At 37.3% G+C, this 16360-nt stretch overlaps 2 protein-coding genes across 6 annotated transcripts in view; both read left to right on the top strand.

Moving 5' to 3' along the window:
* LOC107661757 (adenylate cyclase type 9-like) overlaps positions 1 to 7526 on the top strand; it is a 56112-nt gene extending 48586 nt beyond the window's left edge. Inside the window, exons 9-11 of the mRNA XM_016451524.1 lie at positions 867 to 1009; positions 2414 to 2437; positions 2572 to 7526. Of these exons, the coding sequence (XP_016307010.1) occupies positions 867 to 1009; positions 2414 to 2437; positions 2572 to 3865 (1461 nt within the window). The 3' untranslated portion in view covers positions 3866 to 7526. The remainder of the gene's footprint in view (positions 1 to 866; positions 1010 to 2413; positions 2438 to 2571) is intronic.
* A 392-nt stretch (positions 7527 to 7918) lies between these two features.
* crebbpb (CREB binding protein b) overlaps positions 7919 to 16360 on the top strand; it is a 75368-nt gene continuing 66926 nt past the window's right edge. For all 5 annotated transcript variants that reach the window (XM_016451318.1, XM_016451322.1, XM_016451320.1 and 2 more), the window contains exon 1: positions 7919 to 8729. In XM_016451318.1, coding sequence (XP_016306804.1) covers positions 8642 to 8729 — 88 coding nt within the window. In that variant the 5' untranslated portion in view covers positions 7919 to 8641. The remainder of the gene's footprint in view (positions 8730 to 16360) is intronic.

Raw genomic sequence — 16360 nt, forward strand, 5'->3', positions numbered from 1 at the left:
ACACTGAAGACTGGAGTAATGATGCTGAAAATTCAGCTTTGATCACAGGAATAAATTACATTTTAAATATATATATTACAATAGAAAAATATATTTTAAATTGTAACAACTTTTCTGAATATTACTGTTTTTATTGTATTTTTGATCAAATAAATGCAGCCTTGGTGAGCTTAACAGACTTATTTCAAAAATATATATATTTTAAAATCTTACCGATGACATACTTTTGAACAGTACTGTATAATTTTATTATAATAAATATATATGTTTATATATACATCCCAATTTGTTGATCCCTTTTAAAGGTGCTGTAAGGCAAGGCAAGTTTATTTATATATCACATTTCATACACAATGGTAATTCAAAGTGCTTTACATAAAAGAAAACCCTCTCCAATATTTTGAAGTTGGACTGCAATACCTAGTTCAACCACTCGGTGTCAATCCTACATACAGCACCTTTAAAGCAGAATTAAATCCAGAATTTAGGATCATATGTGAGTTTAATAAAAGTTGTAGATTTTCCTCAAAAGGACTCTAAAAGAGCTGTAAATATTGTTAAAACAAAAGAAACCATTTTATATGCAGTAAAGGAAACACACAGCATAGCGTCATGCTAACAGAATAAATGTGCATGCTTGGCTAAATGCTTTTAAGTGTGCACTTTAAGTATGTATGGTACAGTACATCTATTATGTAACATTTTATAGACGTGTCTGGTGACCTCTAGACAGCAAAGATGCAGTAATTGAAGCAATTTGATGCTGCTCTGAGTCAGGGAAGTACATATTTCTGTAAACTGCAATCCTGCACGTACTCTGCTGTGAGCATGAGCATGTTTAATTCATGTCTAATTCTTTTCCCCAGTTCACCATGTTCACCTGCTGTGCTGTCATAATTGCCATCATCCAGTACAGCAATTTCTGCCAGCTCAGTTTCTGGATGCGTTCAAGCCTGGCGACGCTAGCGGGACTCACCTTTCTCAGTGTGCTCTGGAGCCCCCCTTGCAGGTTCAAACAATCACACAGTGCACATATGCTAACACTTCAGTTTAGCAACCAATTCTCACTATTTACTAGTTGCTTATTAGCATGTATATTACTAGCATATTGGCTGTTTAGTATTTATAAAACACATATTAATGGCTTACTCTACATGACCATATTTTAGATCCCTTAATCCACCCCATACCTAAACTTAAAGGGGTCATATGATGCGATTTCAATTTTTCCTTTCTCTTTGGAGTGTTACAAGCTCTTGGTGCATAAAGAAGATCTGTAAAGTTGCAAAGACTAAAGTCTCAAATCCAAAGAGATATTCTTTATAAAAGTTAAGAGTCAACCACGCCTACCTAAAACGGCTCGTTCTAACACACCCCCACATATCTACATCAAAAACGACGTGTTTGAGAGAGGCGGGGCATAGAGGACCTACAATAATGTACAGTATTTGAAAAATAATGTGTTTTTTGAACATTAAAGCATGTCAACATATTCTGTTATACCAAATACACAAAATAATGATCTTTAAAATAGCATCATATGACCCCTTTAACAGCCTTACTAACTATTAATAAGCAGCAGTTTGGGAGTTTATTGAGGAAACAGTTGTAGTTAATAGTTAGTTAAAAGTGAAAATTGGTCCCCAAACTAAAGTGTGACCCACATATTACACATCTTACTTACTGCAAACAAAAAAAAAAGTGATTTTGTCTTGTTTTTGAGATAAAATATTTAGAAATCTATTTACTTGAAACAACACTGAATAAGAATTGTTTTTAGAGAATGTCTTTAATATGAGGATGTATTTTGACTTACTGCAGTTTTTCTAAAAAAACAAGTGAAAAATATGCTCATACAAAAGATAACATTTTTACACATTTTAACTGGAAAACATGTTGAAAAAGATATTTAAATGACTTAAGAAGTATTTTTTTTAAATGTGTATACTACAATTCAAAAGTTTGGGGTCAGTAAGATTTTTTTGAAAGAAGTCTCTACTGCTCACCATGGCTGCATTTATTATATTGTGAAATATTATTACAATTTAAAATAACTGTTTGCTATTTGAATACAATGTCATTTATTCCTGTGATGCAAAGCTGAATTTTCAGCATCATTACTCCAGTCTTTAGTGTCACATGATGCTTCAGAAATAATTCAAATATACAGATTTTTCAAGATTATCTGATGAATAGAAAGTTCGAAAGAACAACATTTATTTAAAATAGACGTTTTATAACATCATGAATGTATTTACTGTCACTTTTGATCAATTAAATGCATCTTTACTGAATAAAAGTATTTATTTATGCAAGTTAATGAATTATGATGCTTTTATTGGGCTTTCATAGATTAGTTATGTTATGCTAATACTAATCCAAAGCTATCTTTTCACTGTCGTTTTCCTTTTAGCACTTGGGAACGTTTATTTTTGAGGTAAGTTTAGGACTATGGATACTATTTCTGTTTCACATTTTATTGGATTGATTTTATGCTAGCATAGCACTCAAAAGTCTCAACCTAGAGTTTACATTTTTGTTTCAGCAATTGTCTTTCCCTGTATCCACCAGATCCAGTGACTTCAACAGCAGCTTTAATGACGTCCAGTCCCCTGCCGAAGATTCAATCCGACCGCAGGACCTGCTCGGCCCGGAAGCTTTGGTTGCCTTTTTCCTGTTGCTCCTCCTCGTTTGGTTCCTCAACCGCGAGTTCGAGGTGAGCTACCGTCTACACTACCACGGCAACGTGGAAGCAGACCAGCACCGCATCAAGATCCAGAACATGCGGGACCAGGCCGACTGGCTCCTGCGCAACATCATCCCGATCCACGTGGCCGAGCAGCTGAAGGTGACCCAGAGCTACTCGAAGAACCACGACAACGTGGGCGTCATCTTCGCCAGCATCGTCAACTTCAGCGAGTTCTACGAAGAGAGCTACGAAGGCGGGAAGGAGTGCTACCGCGTCCTGAACGAACTCATTGGGGACTTCGACGAACTCTTGCGCAAATCCGACTTTTCCAATATCGAGAAGATCAAGACGATTGGCGCCACCTACATGGCGGCGTCAGGGCTCAATACGCAACAGTGTAGCGATCAAGCCCATCCGCACGCTCACCTGCGAGCGCTTTTTGAATTTTCTTTGGAAATGATGCGCGTTGTGGACGATTTTAATAAAAACATGCTTGGCTTTAAATTCAAGTTGCGAATCGGGTTCAACCACGGATCTCTTACCGCTGGAGTCATCGGCACCACCAAGCTACTCTACGACATCTGGGGCGACACGGTGAACATCGCCAGCCGGATGGACACAACTGGCGTGGAGTGTCGCGTTCAGGTTAGCGAGGAGAGCTACTGCGTGCTCAGTGGAATGGACTACGAGTTCGACTACCGCGGTACCGTTAACGTGAAGGGCAAGGGTCAAATGAAGACCTACCTTTACCCGAAGAGCTCAGACAGCGGACCTGTACCTCAATACCAGCTCTCGGTCTCTCCGGAAATCCGAGCGCAGGTGGATGGCAGCATCGGACGCTCGCCCACCGATGAGATCACCAATATGGTCCCAGCGGCCAATGCTAGTAGAGTAGGCGCGTCATTCTCTGTGAGCTCAGGACTTACCGGACAGGGTTTCGCTGGTAGAGACTTTCCCCAGACGGCTGGAAGCAATGGTACATCCAAGACTCAACGATCTGCGTCTGTTGTTGGCCTGACTTGCATACCGGAAACCAGCTTGAGAGCAAGTCCAGCGGTTTTCGGTAAACCACCGGACCCGACTTTGACCTCTCCTCCTGTCCGGGCAGAAAACACAGAAGCCGTTGCAAAAATGGAGGGAGAAATAGCGTATATGGGCGAAATGACAAAACTTTGACTTGAAACAAGCCAACATTGTTGTCGCTGTTGAATTTAACCCTTTAAACACAGGCTCTCCGTTGAGTTTGTAGGGATTGGCATGTTTAGGGATGTATGCTAGCGTAGATTTACATCTGTGTATGTGGAAAGTTTAAGCACACCACCTTGAAGTGTTTATAGCGCTACCTGAACCAGGAGATACTTTCACATCTGGATGGCGGTGCTGGACCGTAAAAACTCAGAGGAGCCACAGGAACCATTTCTACATGGGATAAGAAATGCTGAGGAGATGCATTGGGACAGCACAGACCTGAAGTCCCATCCTTAAGTAGACCGCAGTTATTCCTGCTAATTTAATTTCGAATATTATTTCCCTCTAGCTCTTACTACTGTCTGCCTTTCGTGAATGGTTTTCTTTTAATGAAGTGCCTTTAGGATGATATCAATATGTATGAGGCATTTTTAAAAAAGGATTCTCAATCAAATCTTTAGAAGATCTTAAGGATTTAGCATGTAAATTTGACGTTAGAAAGCGCTGTAATTTTTGTGAAAGTATTTGATATATTTTGGAATATTTGTAGATATTTTTGAGTTCTCTCTGTTGGACGTTCATCAATCAGTATTCAACACAATTTTACGAAGCCAAACTCTATATTGCGATGATTGCTGTTTTAAAAAAGACCCAAGATAAAACCATCGCGTTGAATGGTGCATGGCCTAAAGTGTCTGTGAAGAAGTATTAACGAAATGTAGAGCAAGCTATGGGCTAAAATCATCTACAATCAACAATATCAAACATTTCTACAGTGTTTTATATTGATGCATGTATTCCTAACTGTCTGATTATGGCCTTTCTGTCTCTTTTTTCTGCGATTTTTCCTGTTGCTCTGCACTTTGCAGCTAAATGCTTGATTGGCTGACCAACACCTGAATTTCGGATGAGATCTAACAGTGAGTTCTAATACGACGTGGCAACTTTGCCTTAATGCTAATGAGATTGTAGTCTTAAAGGACAAAAATGCATTCATGAATTAGCTACTGTGACTTTCAGACTTTACATAAAATATAAAAATGGGCAGTTGGTTTTAAGATATAGGCATAGCTTGTTTACGAGTCAACATAAAATCAACATTTGCTCTTCTAAAAAACATTCCTAGTCTTATTCTGGGGCGGGTTGCATAAACTGCCTAGACTAGTCTTAAAAAGAGTTAGTCATCTAATTTCTTTTCTTCAAGACTGGTCATAACTTTTTAAAGTCAGTTACAAAAAGGTAGACTGGTCTAATGTGAATCCAAAAAATAAGACTGATTACCCCTTGGCTAACTGCTAGTTGGTCAAACTAGTTTGTAAGACACAGTCTTAACATAGTGTCTATGTTTATGCAACTGGCCTCTTCTGGACGATTCATCAGTGCACTTTGTCGAAAAAAGCAAAAATGTTTGTCTTTGTAATCTTTCGTCAAAATTTAAACTTGCTCCGCCTCTGAAACGACTTTTCTTTTCAGTTGACGTCACCTAGGATGCGCAGGCATGGAAAATAATAATAATCAGTAGCTAAACAACATTGTTTTAGGCTACTGTTGTAGGTAGTGCAGCAATTTAATATTAAACAGATTACGGCAATAATAGCAAATAATGATAGATTTGAAAACAACACTTTAAAATTGGAAGTACTCTGTTCAAAAATCTTTAAATATTGGGGAAAAATGCTGGTATCGTCTACGTCCACCATCTAATCAATTACTGATGGATCAAATTAAATCATATCCTACTTTTTTTTTCTCATGCAATATAATGTTTCACTTAGAGTTACGTCAAAGTATGAGTGTGCCGTTTCATATGGGCTTTGATTTGAATTATCGTGCACTGGCATCTTGAGCGGTAAAAGTTAATTCAATTAGTTCAAATGTGAAAAAAGAAACTTTAACTGTACTCAAATCTAAAGAGACAAGAAATTATGTTGCCAATTAAGTCACCTGGCATAACAGTATGATCTAGGTAACATATATTTAGCCAGCCAGTCATATGTACATACTCATGTGAATATTAGAATAGATTAGACCATAGCCTTGACTCTGCCTGCTTGTCTTTTGATGTGCAATAGTAAAGGGTAAATTATCGTATGGAATATTAGCAAAAGGAAGTAGATTTTAATCTTTTTAACATTGAGCTTTGTGAGTAACTTAATCTGCACTGACACTGCATACATTATATGTCTCATGATTTAAGAATGGATGTTTTTACCTTTTGATAGCGGTTTGATGTCTTTGCTTTTTTCCTTGCATTTTGGCTTTATAATGGGTGACCTGTATTAGTTTAAAAGGGTTGGGTGCTCAACAATTTTCTTTTGATTTGTCATGCTTCACATTCAGTGGTGATATTTATAGGAATATGAGAAAATGTGAAATGTATAACTTTTCTTGACATTGCTGTGAATTTGCAGTTTGCCAAGAACCTATACATTTAAAAGGGAATTGTTATAAAAAGTGATTGATTTGCCAGTATTTCGCATTGTATATATTAGTGCCTTTTACTCATTTAAAATGCATTGACCAGTCAGATGACGTCATCCTGATTATCTGTTCATTATCATACACTAAATGCTTGTGTATGATAAATGTCTTCAGATTTAACGTTATCTTTAGCGCTGTGCCTTTTATTAACAATTAGCTTGACGTGTCCATTTTCACTGTATATTCCTTTTGAATGTGAACTGCTCTTCATTTGTAAATGTACAGGATGAATATTGTCATTTTACTCCAAGGTGCCATTCTAATATGTCCTTTTATTCTGTGCTGATTTTGATACTGTTCAGTTGATGTGTTTTTGGTGACACCAAGCATAGCAATCCATGTATTTATAATATATTTTATAGGTCACAACTTTTGCTAAATAATAAAAGTGCCCTTGCTGTCTGGTGGGGGAATGAGCACACAACCCTTATGGGCTCTGTTTCAGAGTAGTAGAGCAATATAAAACTTGATCCAACTAAATAAGTATTACGCTTCAGCTTCTGAACTGCTGCTTGAACTTAGCTTGACGAAGCACATTTGTGTTTTTTAATCAGTTATTTTTATGGAAATCTGCTCCTTATGAACTTTCCATTCCATTCTGTTTGAGACTTTATTGTGAGGAAAGCAAAAAACACATTTAGGGTGAATGAAAGGACTGAACTAATGTATGATAACAGAAGAGCCACATTTTATTTTATTTTATTTACAATCACTTGAGTTGGCCCATCTGATGATTACAAGCAATTTGACATAGGAAATGTGTGCATGTAAAATTTGACACACAAATGTGTGTCAACAAAAATATCACACACTGGGACTTCTTGCCAAAGAGTATATTTATTCAAGAATGTATGATTTTGAGTTTCTCTGTTTCTTTGGAGAAACCTTCATTTATAAACTCAATCTGTATTCATTTGTATAAAGTTTTTTTTTCTCCTATGTTTATACATTTGCATTGCTCTGTGTGTTGACATATAATTTTTTTTGTATTATTTATATCAGTGCATGTGCCATACTGTTACATCAAAGCTAATGGATGAAAAGGGAAAGCCAATAATACAGTGTTAAAGTCTGCGTTCTGTCTGTTGATTTGTAATGAATCTAGGCTACCTTAAAATTTGACATTAACAGTATCCTGCACACACACTACCACACAAGTCTAATTTTGGGATGAACCCTTCCTTTTATTCCTATCAAGTATGTATTTTTGTATACACAGCTGTATTTACAAAAGTTGCAAGAATGTGCCGTTGTCTGCTAAAATACCAAGATTTACTGCAGTACTACTGAAAAATCGTAATACAGATCTCTTAATTTTAATAAAGATATATCAGCATTTTATTGCACTAGATTAGAGTACTTACTGTGGTATGGTACACTTTTGTAAGGGCCCGATTGAATACTACATCTCTACGCCATTTACATGTAAACCACGCCCCCTAGCGGCTGTTTTGGTTACGACTGCGTGACGTGCGCGTTTGCGTAAGGGGCGTGGCCGCGCAGCCCCTCCCCCTCCACAGTCTGGCTGGAAAAGAAAAAAAAACTTTTTGTATCGAAGGAATCAACAGCCGCCATCTTGTCGCGGATGAGCGTCAGGATTTCGGGAGAGCATTATATAATTTTTTACACGCCCGGCTCCATCGGAACCGGCCCAAATAGCTTCCCCGCGACGGAAACGACAAGCTTCGGGCCGAATCGCGGATCTTTGTGGCGAATATCAGCGTAATGGAGCCGTTTTTGTGGTCGGCTGGAAAACCCCCGTATATCTGATTTCCCCCTTCAGCGCGAGCGGCGCTCCTGTGCCACTCGCCTATATTAAAATAGACATATTTGTTCTCATTTTTCATTTATATTTCTAGACTTTACTGATTATTCGATTCGGGCTGGACATGGAGCTCGAAGGTCTTTATTTTTATTCGCAGAAATTGAACAGACCCACGCGAGCCACTTAAATCAATCGGGACTTGATGATTTTTCTCCCTCGTCGTTTGTTTGTCGGTTTTAACGATGATATAATTTATTTCCGTGGGGTTTGGGGTGATCATTAAGGGTAATTATGCGGGTTTTGGGTGTTGGATTATCATGGGGTGAATTGCGGTGGCGGAGCGGGGCGCTGTTGAGTCGCGTTTGAGCCCCATCTGTTACTTATTGGCCCCTGATCGCTGAATAATAATACAGAAACTCGAGGGTTGATTTGATTTATTTCGCTTTGTCCCCCCTTCCGGGCTCTCGGAAGACGCATTTGTTGTTTTGTCGTGTTTTTTTGTGAGGCGAGAGAGCACGATGGCTGATAATCTGCTGGATATGGGTCCCTCCAGCGCAAAGCGGCCCAAACTGAACTCACCTGCGCTGTCCTCCTCCGACACTCCAGGTAAGATGCTGCTCGCACCTGTCAAACCTGAACACCTCTCCGAGCTCACATCAGAAATCTAGTTCAGATCCGGACGAGAACTCTCATAGACCAGGTCGTGTGTTTTGTAACGCATTCGCTCGGATGTCCGATCGGAAACCCTGTAGACCAGGTGAAACTCTCACGTGTTCAGTGGGAAATCTCGCAGGCAGGGTTCAGGTAGCGATCTCACCTGTCCAGTAAGAAACCAGGTAAGTCTCAACGTCAAAAATCTCTCACCTGTCCCACCAGAGATCGATCAGTTCAGGAGAGACTCGGTTGTCCGTCTCAAACCCCCACAGACCCAGGTCCATGTCTTGCTAGAGATTCTTGTTTGATTTCTGAAAACTGATATGCAGAACCTAATGTTTACACAATAATGACTAGTTGATCATTAAGCGTCAATGAAAAACATATGCATTATAAATATTTTAGTTAAAAGTATTGCTATTGTTGTTTATGCAGAATTACTTTTGACCTAAAGAGTCGGATGTTTTTTTTGTTTTTGTGTTGTCTTAATGGTTAAGCTACTTGTTTCTCAAAAATAGAAAATAATAATATTTTAAAAATACGTTACTTTTACATATTTTGCAATGGAGAATATTTTGTTGTTTAGATATCCATCAAATTGTGCCATATATTGATAATTTTAGTATTAAATGACCGATAACCGATTAAGTTGAAATGTATTAATATCTGTAAATATATATTTTTCTAGATATGTCTCGTGTTGTTTTCCTGATAACGAATGCAGAGCTGTTTTATTTCTAAAATTGTCAAAATGATTTGTATTTAATATTTCTAAAATAAATAATTTTGATGATAATCACTGGATATTGTTGGACAACAATGCAAATACATATAAATAAATAAAAAATGAATAAATTAATAATAAATAAAATATGTTGTGATCTAAATAATCAAAAAATCTTTGTTTTTAATTGTGAAGCTGCATATTTTCATAAGTAACTGTTATTTATAATTACGTTTGCGTATTTTGCAGTATATAGTACTCTTGTTGGTTGATTTGTAGATATTTGTCAAATGTTCACATTTAATCGGCAGACCCGCTATTAAAGAACCGATAGCCAGTTGAAAAGTCTGAATATCGGTCCAATGTGTTAGTCAGAACATTTTTGGTCGCTCTCTAGCTCTCATCTGTCCCGTCAGGTCAAACCAGGCTCAGGTGAGACACGTGCCTGTCCCATAAGCAACTGGGTTCAGGTAAAACTTTCACCCCAAAACCTGGTCTATGGGATAATCTTACAGTCCATCAGAAACTGATTGTTCTTGTCAGCGTGACTCTGCTGCATGAAGGCAGTTCCTGCAAAAGCCCTTATTTCCAGTATGTGAGGTTTAGTCTGCAAGCAGGGATGTGTTGAATTAGTGTAATCTGTGCACTTAAATATGTGCAACAAATGTTTGCATTGAATTTAATATTTTAAGTTTTGAGTTTATAAGACATAATCATCTCTATGTAACGTCTTGGACTGATAGAGACTTTTGAAGCCGTTCAACTGCTGACTGTGATAGTGTTGCTGTGGAATGTAATGACACTGACTAATATTAATCTTCATATGCTCTCTTGAGTGAAACCTTGTTGCAAGTTATGCATTATATAGGCGAGACACCAAGCATCTCTGCCAGATGTGGATTTCTGTGAGGGCTGCTGTAATCAGTGCAATGACAATTGCCATCAGTCTCAAGGAAACCAGAAGTTTTCTTTTCATCCCCATTTCGCGTGCAAGTCTTCATGCAACGTCTGTTGAGGTTTCAGTTAGCTGAATATCACTGTTATGCAGAGACTTTAGTGCAGTGATTCTCAACCTTTTAGACTCGAAGGCATCTAGATTTTGTCTTTTCTTAGCATTTTAATTTATGGTTAGATTTTTATATATACATTTTTTTTAATAATTATATACATTTTATATATATATTATATAATTTATACGTTTTCTATATATTGTCATGGTAATAATTTAATTATTTAAATATTAAAGAATATGTTAAATATTAAGTCATCCTGCAGGTGACCTTTTATCTGCAGAAATCATTTGAAGTTATCTTTTGAGTGTCGTAGCATTTCAAGCTTTAGTGTGATTTACCGTGATTGACCAGTTCATTGTATTATACAATTATTAGATGGCATGCTTTAATGTTTGGATGTGTAGGATTGTAATTATGAATGGATGTTTTTTCTAATCATTGTTTATAGGAGCAACCACCCACTTCACAGCATCATGGCAACGAGTTTTGCACAGACAAGCATCCCTCACTCTCCAGAAAATGTAAAATTGTTAAAAATGTGATGACAGACGCTAGGCAAGATGAAGACAAACATGGTCATTTCAGTAGTCTTGTTTTAGAAAGCTGAATCCAGCATGCTTTCCAGATTTCAGTGGATGTCCTAATGTCAGTGGGTTTCAAGTTTTGTGTTGCAGAAAGTAGCATTTTGTTTAAGAGCATAACTTAAGACTCGCATCAAGAAATTCCACAGCTCAGCGTGGAGAGATCCGTTATTTCCTGTCTCCCATGTTTTTGGATTGACATGCAACTTAAAGTGCACACTGAAGTTTATTTCACACTAAACTAGATGTTTACTGAAGGGTACGTCAGTGGTTCCTGCTGTGCAAAAGCCGTGACTGTGATGCTGGAGAGTCATGGGTGGTTGCTAATAGGGCTGGGTTTTGAGATAAATTTCAAATTTCAGTTGGATATGTAGTAGGGATGTCAATTTTTTATAATTTCCATGATCAGTCGTCGTTTAAATTAACGATCAGATTTCCGATTTGTTTTATTGTTTTAAAGCTCTTTATGTTCTGTATTATTCAACAAAGATAAGCTATAAATCATTGTGTAGTATGCTCAACACACTATTAGATAGATTAAACATAAATGTTCTTTTCTGTAGGCCAGGCCTATATGTTACGATGAAATTAGGTGATGCATGAATTGATATGAATGACATTTTTATTTAACAACTACACAGTACATTGACTGATTTGTTGAACTTCCAACCTTGTAAGCATGTAATAATTATGTTTAAATAAGCCTGGTGTAAACATTAATATGAAAGTCAGTAACAAATCACAAACTAAAGTAGATTGCAGAAATATAAAAACAAATCTGTTGCTTTACCACACTACTTACCACACTGTCTGTTAACTTTAGATCAGTGGTTCTCAAACTTTTTTGGTCTCGCCCCCCTTTAAACCTATAAAAAAAATCTGCCCCCCTTTCCCGAATCCCCATCCCACCTCAGACTACCAAATAATTTCACTAAACATTATGAAAAATTTATACTTTTTTAATTAAAAAAACCTACAGGGAAAAAAAAACACCTGCATCACTTGAAACAAATGATTTGCAACGGTCGCTTTGCCGCGTCCAGTGTAGAGCTGTTGCGGCGTGACGCGACAACTGTAGCGTCTGGTATAGACACGGTGAGTGAAGCCGAGAGCGAGATATGCCTCGTCATATTTTCTGCATTTAGCTTTTAAATGACCAGCACCTGCCTGGGTCTGTGCGACTTCATCTATGGATTTTCTCTTCCCTTTCACAAACCGATCCATCTCCCATTCTAAGTTACGTCCTTTGGCTGTTTACCGTTTTAATTCTTTTCTTTATCTGCTGATGGCCGGCGCTCGATTTGAAGCAGCGCTGCTTAGACCGATGGGTGTGTCATCAAAGTACTGCGAGAGCTATAAGAGAGCGTGGACAACTCCTTAGGCTTTCTCTCGCTCGCCGTACTTTGATGTCATACACCGATCTGATCTTCAAGTCGAACACACCTCTTTACTCTCGCGTGTCATGTGACCGTGTAATCGCAGACTCTGCGATTGAAAAATCGCGTTATTTCATATCGCGATATTATCGCAAATGCAATTAATCGTTCAGCCCTAATAAAATTGACAGAACTTGAAAGCTGAGACTTTGTTTCATATCAAAAGTAACGAATCACAAAGATTGTTGCGATTTATTGGATGGGAGTGGTGCTACAAATAAAGTTTAAGTTTTGTTCACACATCAACTGAAAACAGCATAGATCGATTCTTGGGACTTAATATCAATATCGGTTCATTAAAATAGAGAAATCAGTATTTTTAATCCAGCCATAGTTGGTAAGATGTTTGAGGTGCTTTTTAGCATGTTATGATGCTTGACTTATTGAATCACAACGAATCTTATCATAATTCACAAAATAAACTTAATTTTGTTGCAAGATTGGTCGTACACTGGAAAAAAATTAATCTGGTTTAGGATTTACTTTGAAACTATTTTCACTCAGAATTTGCTAGTAAATTTCACAAATAATTACAAAGAAATGGCAAGTAACACATTGAATTAAATGTGAAATTTTGAAGTAGACTGTAATAGTATTTTCTCGTAAAAATATTCCTATAATCTGTGTTATTTACAACTTTGAAAAATCATTTATTTACAGTGTAGATGAGCTGCTGAAGACTTATCATTAAACGGTCCGTGTGTTAACCTCTCCTCCATTAAGTACTCGCTACTGTAGTGTAGCTGTGAGCCACATTGTGACTGTAATGTGGACCGCTGGTGTGAGAACGGCAACACATGCGCGTGTCCTCCTAGTATGCATGCTAATTTGTGGGTTTGTGTTAAGTCTCTGTGGTCTTTTTTTTTGTTTTCCACATTTTTTTGCCGTTTACTGTTGTCAGAGATTGTTCCAGTGGGTGTGTTGTTTGCCAGCTGGGTGTTCCTCCTCTAGTTATTGTGTACGTGTGGCAGCCGTGGGTGCGCTTTTATTCCAGCCTTGTTTGCATTAGTGTACATACTAACACAGCCAAGCGTGTAAACGCTGCCCTCCACCAGCTTGAGGCAGACGGCTCGCTGCGTGGTTTAACGTCTCGGCTGAAGCATGACTGATTTGGGAAAGGATGCTTTGGGGAGAACATCAGAAAGCAGATGAGATCTGATACCTAGATTCAACGACACAGTGCTTTTATGGAAACTTAAAGATGAGAACCTGATATAGACAATTGGGCTGACATGATATTTATTATAGTTAATATAATGACAGATATTAAATTTTGTTTGCTTACACCAAAAAAAGAAAACAGTCATTTACTTGCCCTCATGTTGTTCTAAATCTGTATGACTTTTCCTTGAATTTTAAAAAAATTATACTGGCAACTCCGTATTTCTGTTTATTGAAAGCATCATAAAAGTGGTAGGGATGTAACGATTACCGGTTTGACGATAAATCATGATAAAATTCCCCACGGTTAGTATTACCGTTTCATCTTTTAATTATCATTAAAAGCGATTTGAACAACTCGCGGTAAATAAATACTGTCCAGCATAAAGCACAGTTTTAAGTAACAGTCTCACGTGCGCACAGCATGCAGAGTAGTTTCGTTTTAAGTGAAAACAGGGCGGAAAAGCTGGGAGGTTTTAAATGAGTGCTAAGGGAATTATACTTTATTTGAACATTTACGTTAGATATTTCAACATATTAAACTGTTGTCAGTCAAGTTGTCATTTAAAATCCGTAATGTTATTGTTTTAGTGATTATGCAAACAAAAAGTCATTTTATTTGTTGTTTGTTGATTTTTAAATATGAAACTTGGTGAAGCGATTTATGTGTCAGTATCTCCAGCACATTTTAACAATACCGTGATAATACTGATAACTGATAATTTTGGACACTATAATCGTGAAATTAAATTTTCATACCGTTACATCCCTAAAAAGTGGTCCATATGATTTCTACACTATAGTCTTCTAAAACTATTAAATTTTTAAAGAGCAAGTTCATCCAAAAATGTCATCAAATACCCCACCTTATGTTGTTACGCAGCCATAAAACTTTCGTTTATCAACGCAAAGCATCAAAGTTTTGGTTGCGTGGACTTTGAACTGAGGGACCGGAATCTGAGGATTAGTTTAAAATATCTTTCAAAGGTGAGTGAAAGTCTTATGGGTTTGGAACAACATCAGGTGAGTATTTGATGACAGATTTAAATTTCTGAGTGAACTCTCCCTTTATGGTTTTATTCACTGAAAATCTATATAGCGATAAAGTCGCCAATATATTCTGCATTTACATTATAAAAAAAGTAGCGTTATAAAAGTTTTATGAGCACGTTTTTAAGGAGCACCTTCAAACCACATTCATAGGCAACTTTTATCTCATTCAATACCAGTAAACTATTGTTTATGACTAGTGTGATCAATCCAGATTTTTTTTGAAGTGCTTTATAGGGCATGATTTTTCAGATGCATCTTCGCAGTTTTTTTATGCATACAGAATACATTTTGTGAAATAACAGGGCTCCAAACAAAAAAATCAAGTAAGGAGCCATTAGCTCCTATAAGAAAACATTTCAGGTGCCAAATTATTTTTTTAGGTGCTATAGAATAAACGTGTTTTATTTATTTTATTATTATTTTTTAACATTTCAATCATACTTTCATGTGTTTATGTCTCATCTTTTCTTGAATTTATCAGCATTTTAATCGATCTTGTAGATGACCTGGGAACTAAGGTTCACTTAAAGTGGGAACTAAACGTCTTTTCCAACTTGAAACTTCACAAAGAATTGTTCATGACACAGAATCTGTACAAATATCATGGACCATAACAAGCATCACTTGGCCTCTGAGTGTAGTTTGGACTCCTCCTCAGTGCATCCTGTAAGTGTTGTCATTAGGGGTTGGAACGGTTCGCGGAAAAAAATCGAACCGTACGGTTCTCCACACACGGTTCGGCACGCGCTAGGACCGCGGTTCAACTTAAATCTGACAACGCATCTGTAATATGGCTTGCTATAAATAACACGTAAAACAAACAGGGTTCGGCTAATATGTTTCTGTTAATGGATGCGCATTCTGACTTCCCAATACATTACAACAACAGCGATTGGGGGGGAAAAAAAAAAAAAGTGGACAAACCATTCACTCTTGTTCAATGCGAATGCCGTATGTTGGAATATGAGCATTTATTCTGTCATCACCCGGGTGCTGATAGCGCGCGTGCACAGGTGAGACCTGAACGGCACACATTGATATCTGTGTTTAAACTAAACTCGTTTAAGCTTTGCCAGTTTAAACATTTAAGAACCAGAGGACGCGAGCTCGCGTGCGCAGTGAGAAGATTTGTGCGTGCGCTCATCCGAAGCATGCAAACCCGCGCCTCAGAACGCGAGCAGACAAATTCAATGATGTCAAAATGCCTGTCTTGGTAAGTATCCTATAGCAGACAATAGCAGGCTGAACGTTGAACGTAAGTGCACTGGATCAGTGCATTCTCTTAAAGTGACAGCACTTTCTTAATATTAATCAAACGGCAACAACAAAGAAATCACTCACTGCTCTTGATTGAATAGCTTTTGTAACTTTAATAAAGATTAATCTTTAATTTATACAGTCAAATATGCAATGCTGTTTTACATTTAATTACTTTATTCAATTTCTGCACCTAAAAACGAATGTTAGACCTACCTAAAAAAAACTGAAAATCAATGTTTATTTTATTTGTATCTTTACTCTATTGTATTTATTTGTGCTGTTGCTTGTAGTTAGATAGATTATTCTTATTTTCTTTATTTTTATTTGACAGTATAGTTTTTGCCTAAACATAGCA

This window comes from Sinocyclocheilus anshuiensis, unplaced genomic scaffold (assembly GCF_001515605.1).
Source record: "Sinocyclocheilus anshuiensis isolate Anshui unplaced genomic scaffold, SAMN03320099.WGS_v1.1 scaffold207, whole genome shotgun sequence".
In the NCBI taxonomy this organism is placed as follows: domain Eukaryota; kingdom Metazoa; phylum Chordata; class Actinopteri; order Cypriniformes; family Cyprinidae; genus Sinocyclocheilus; species Sinocyclocheilus anshuiensis.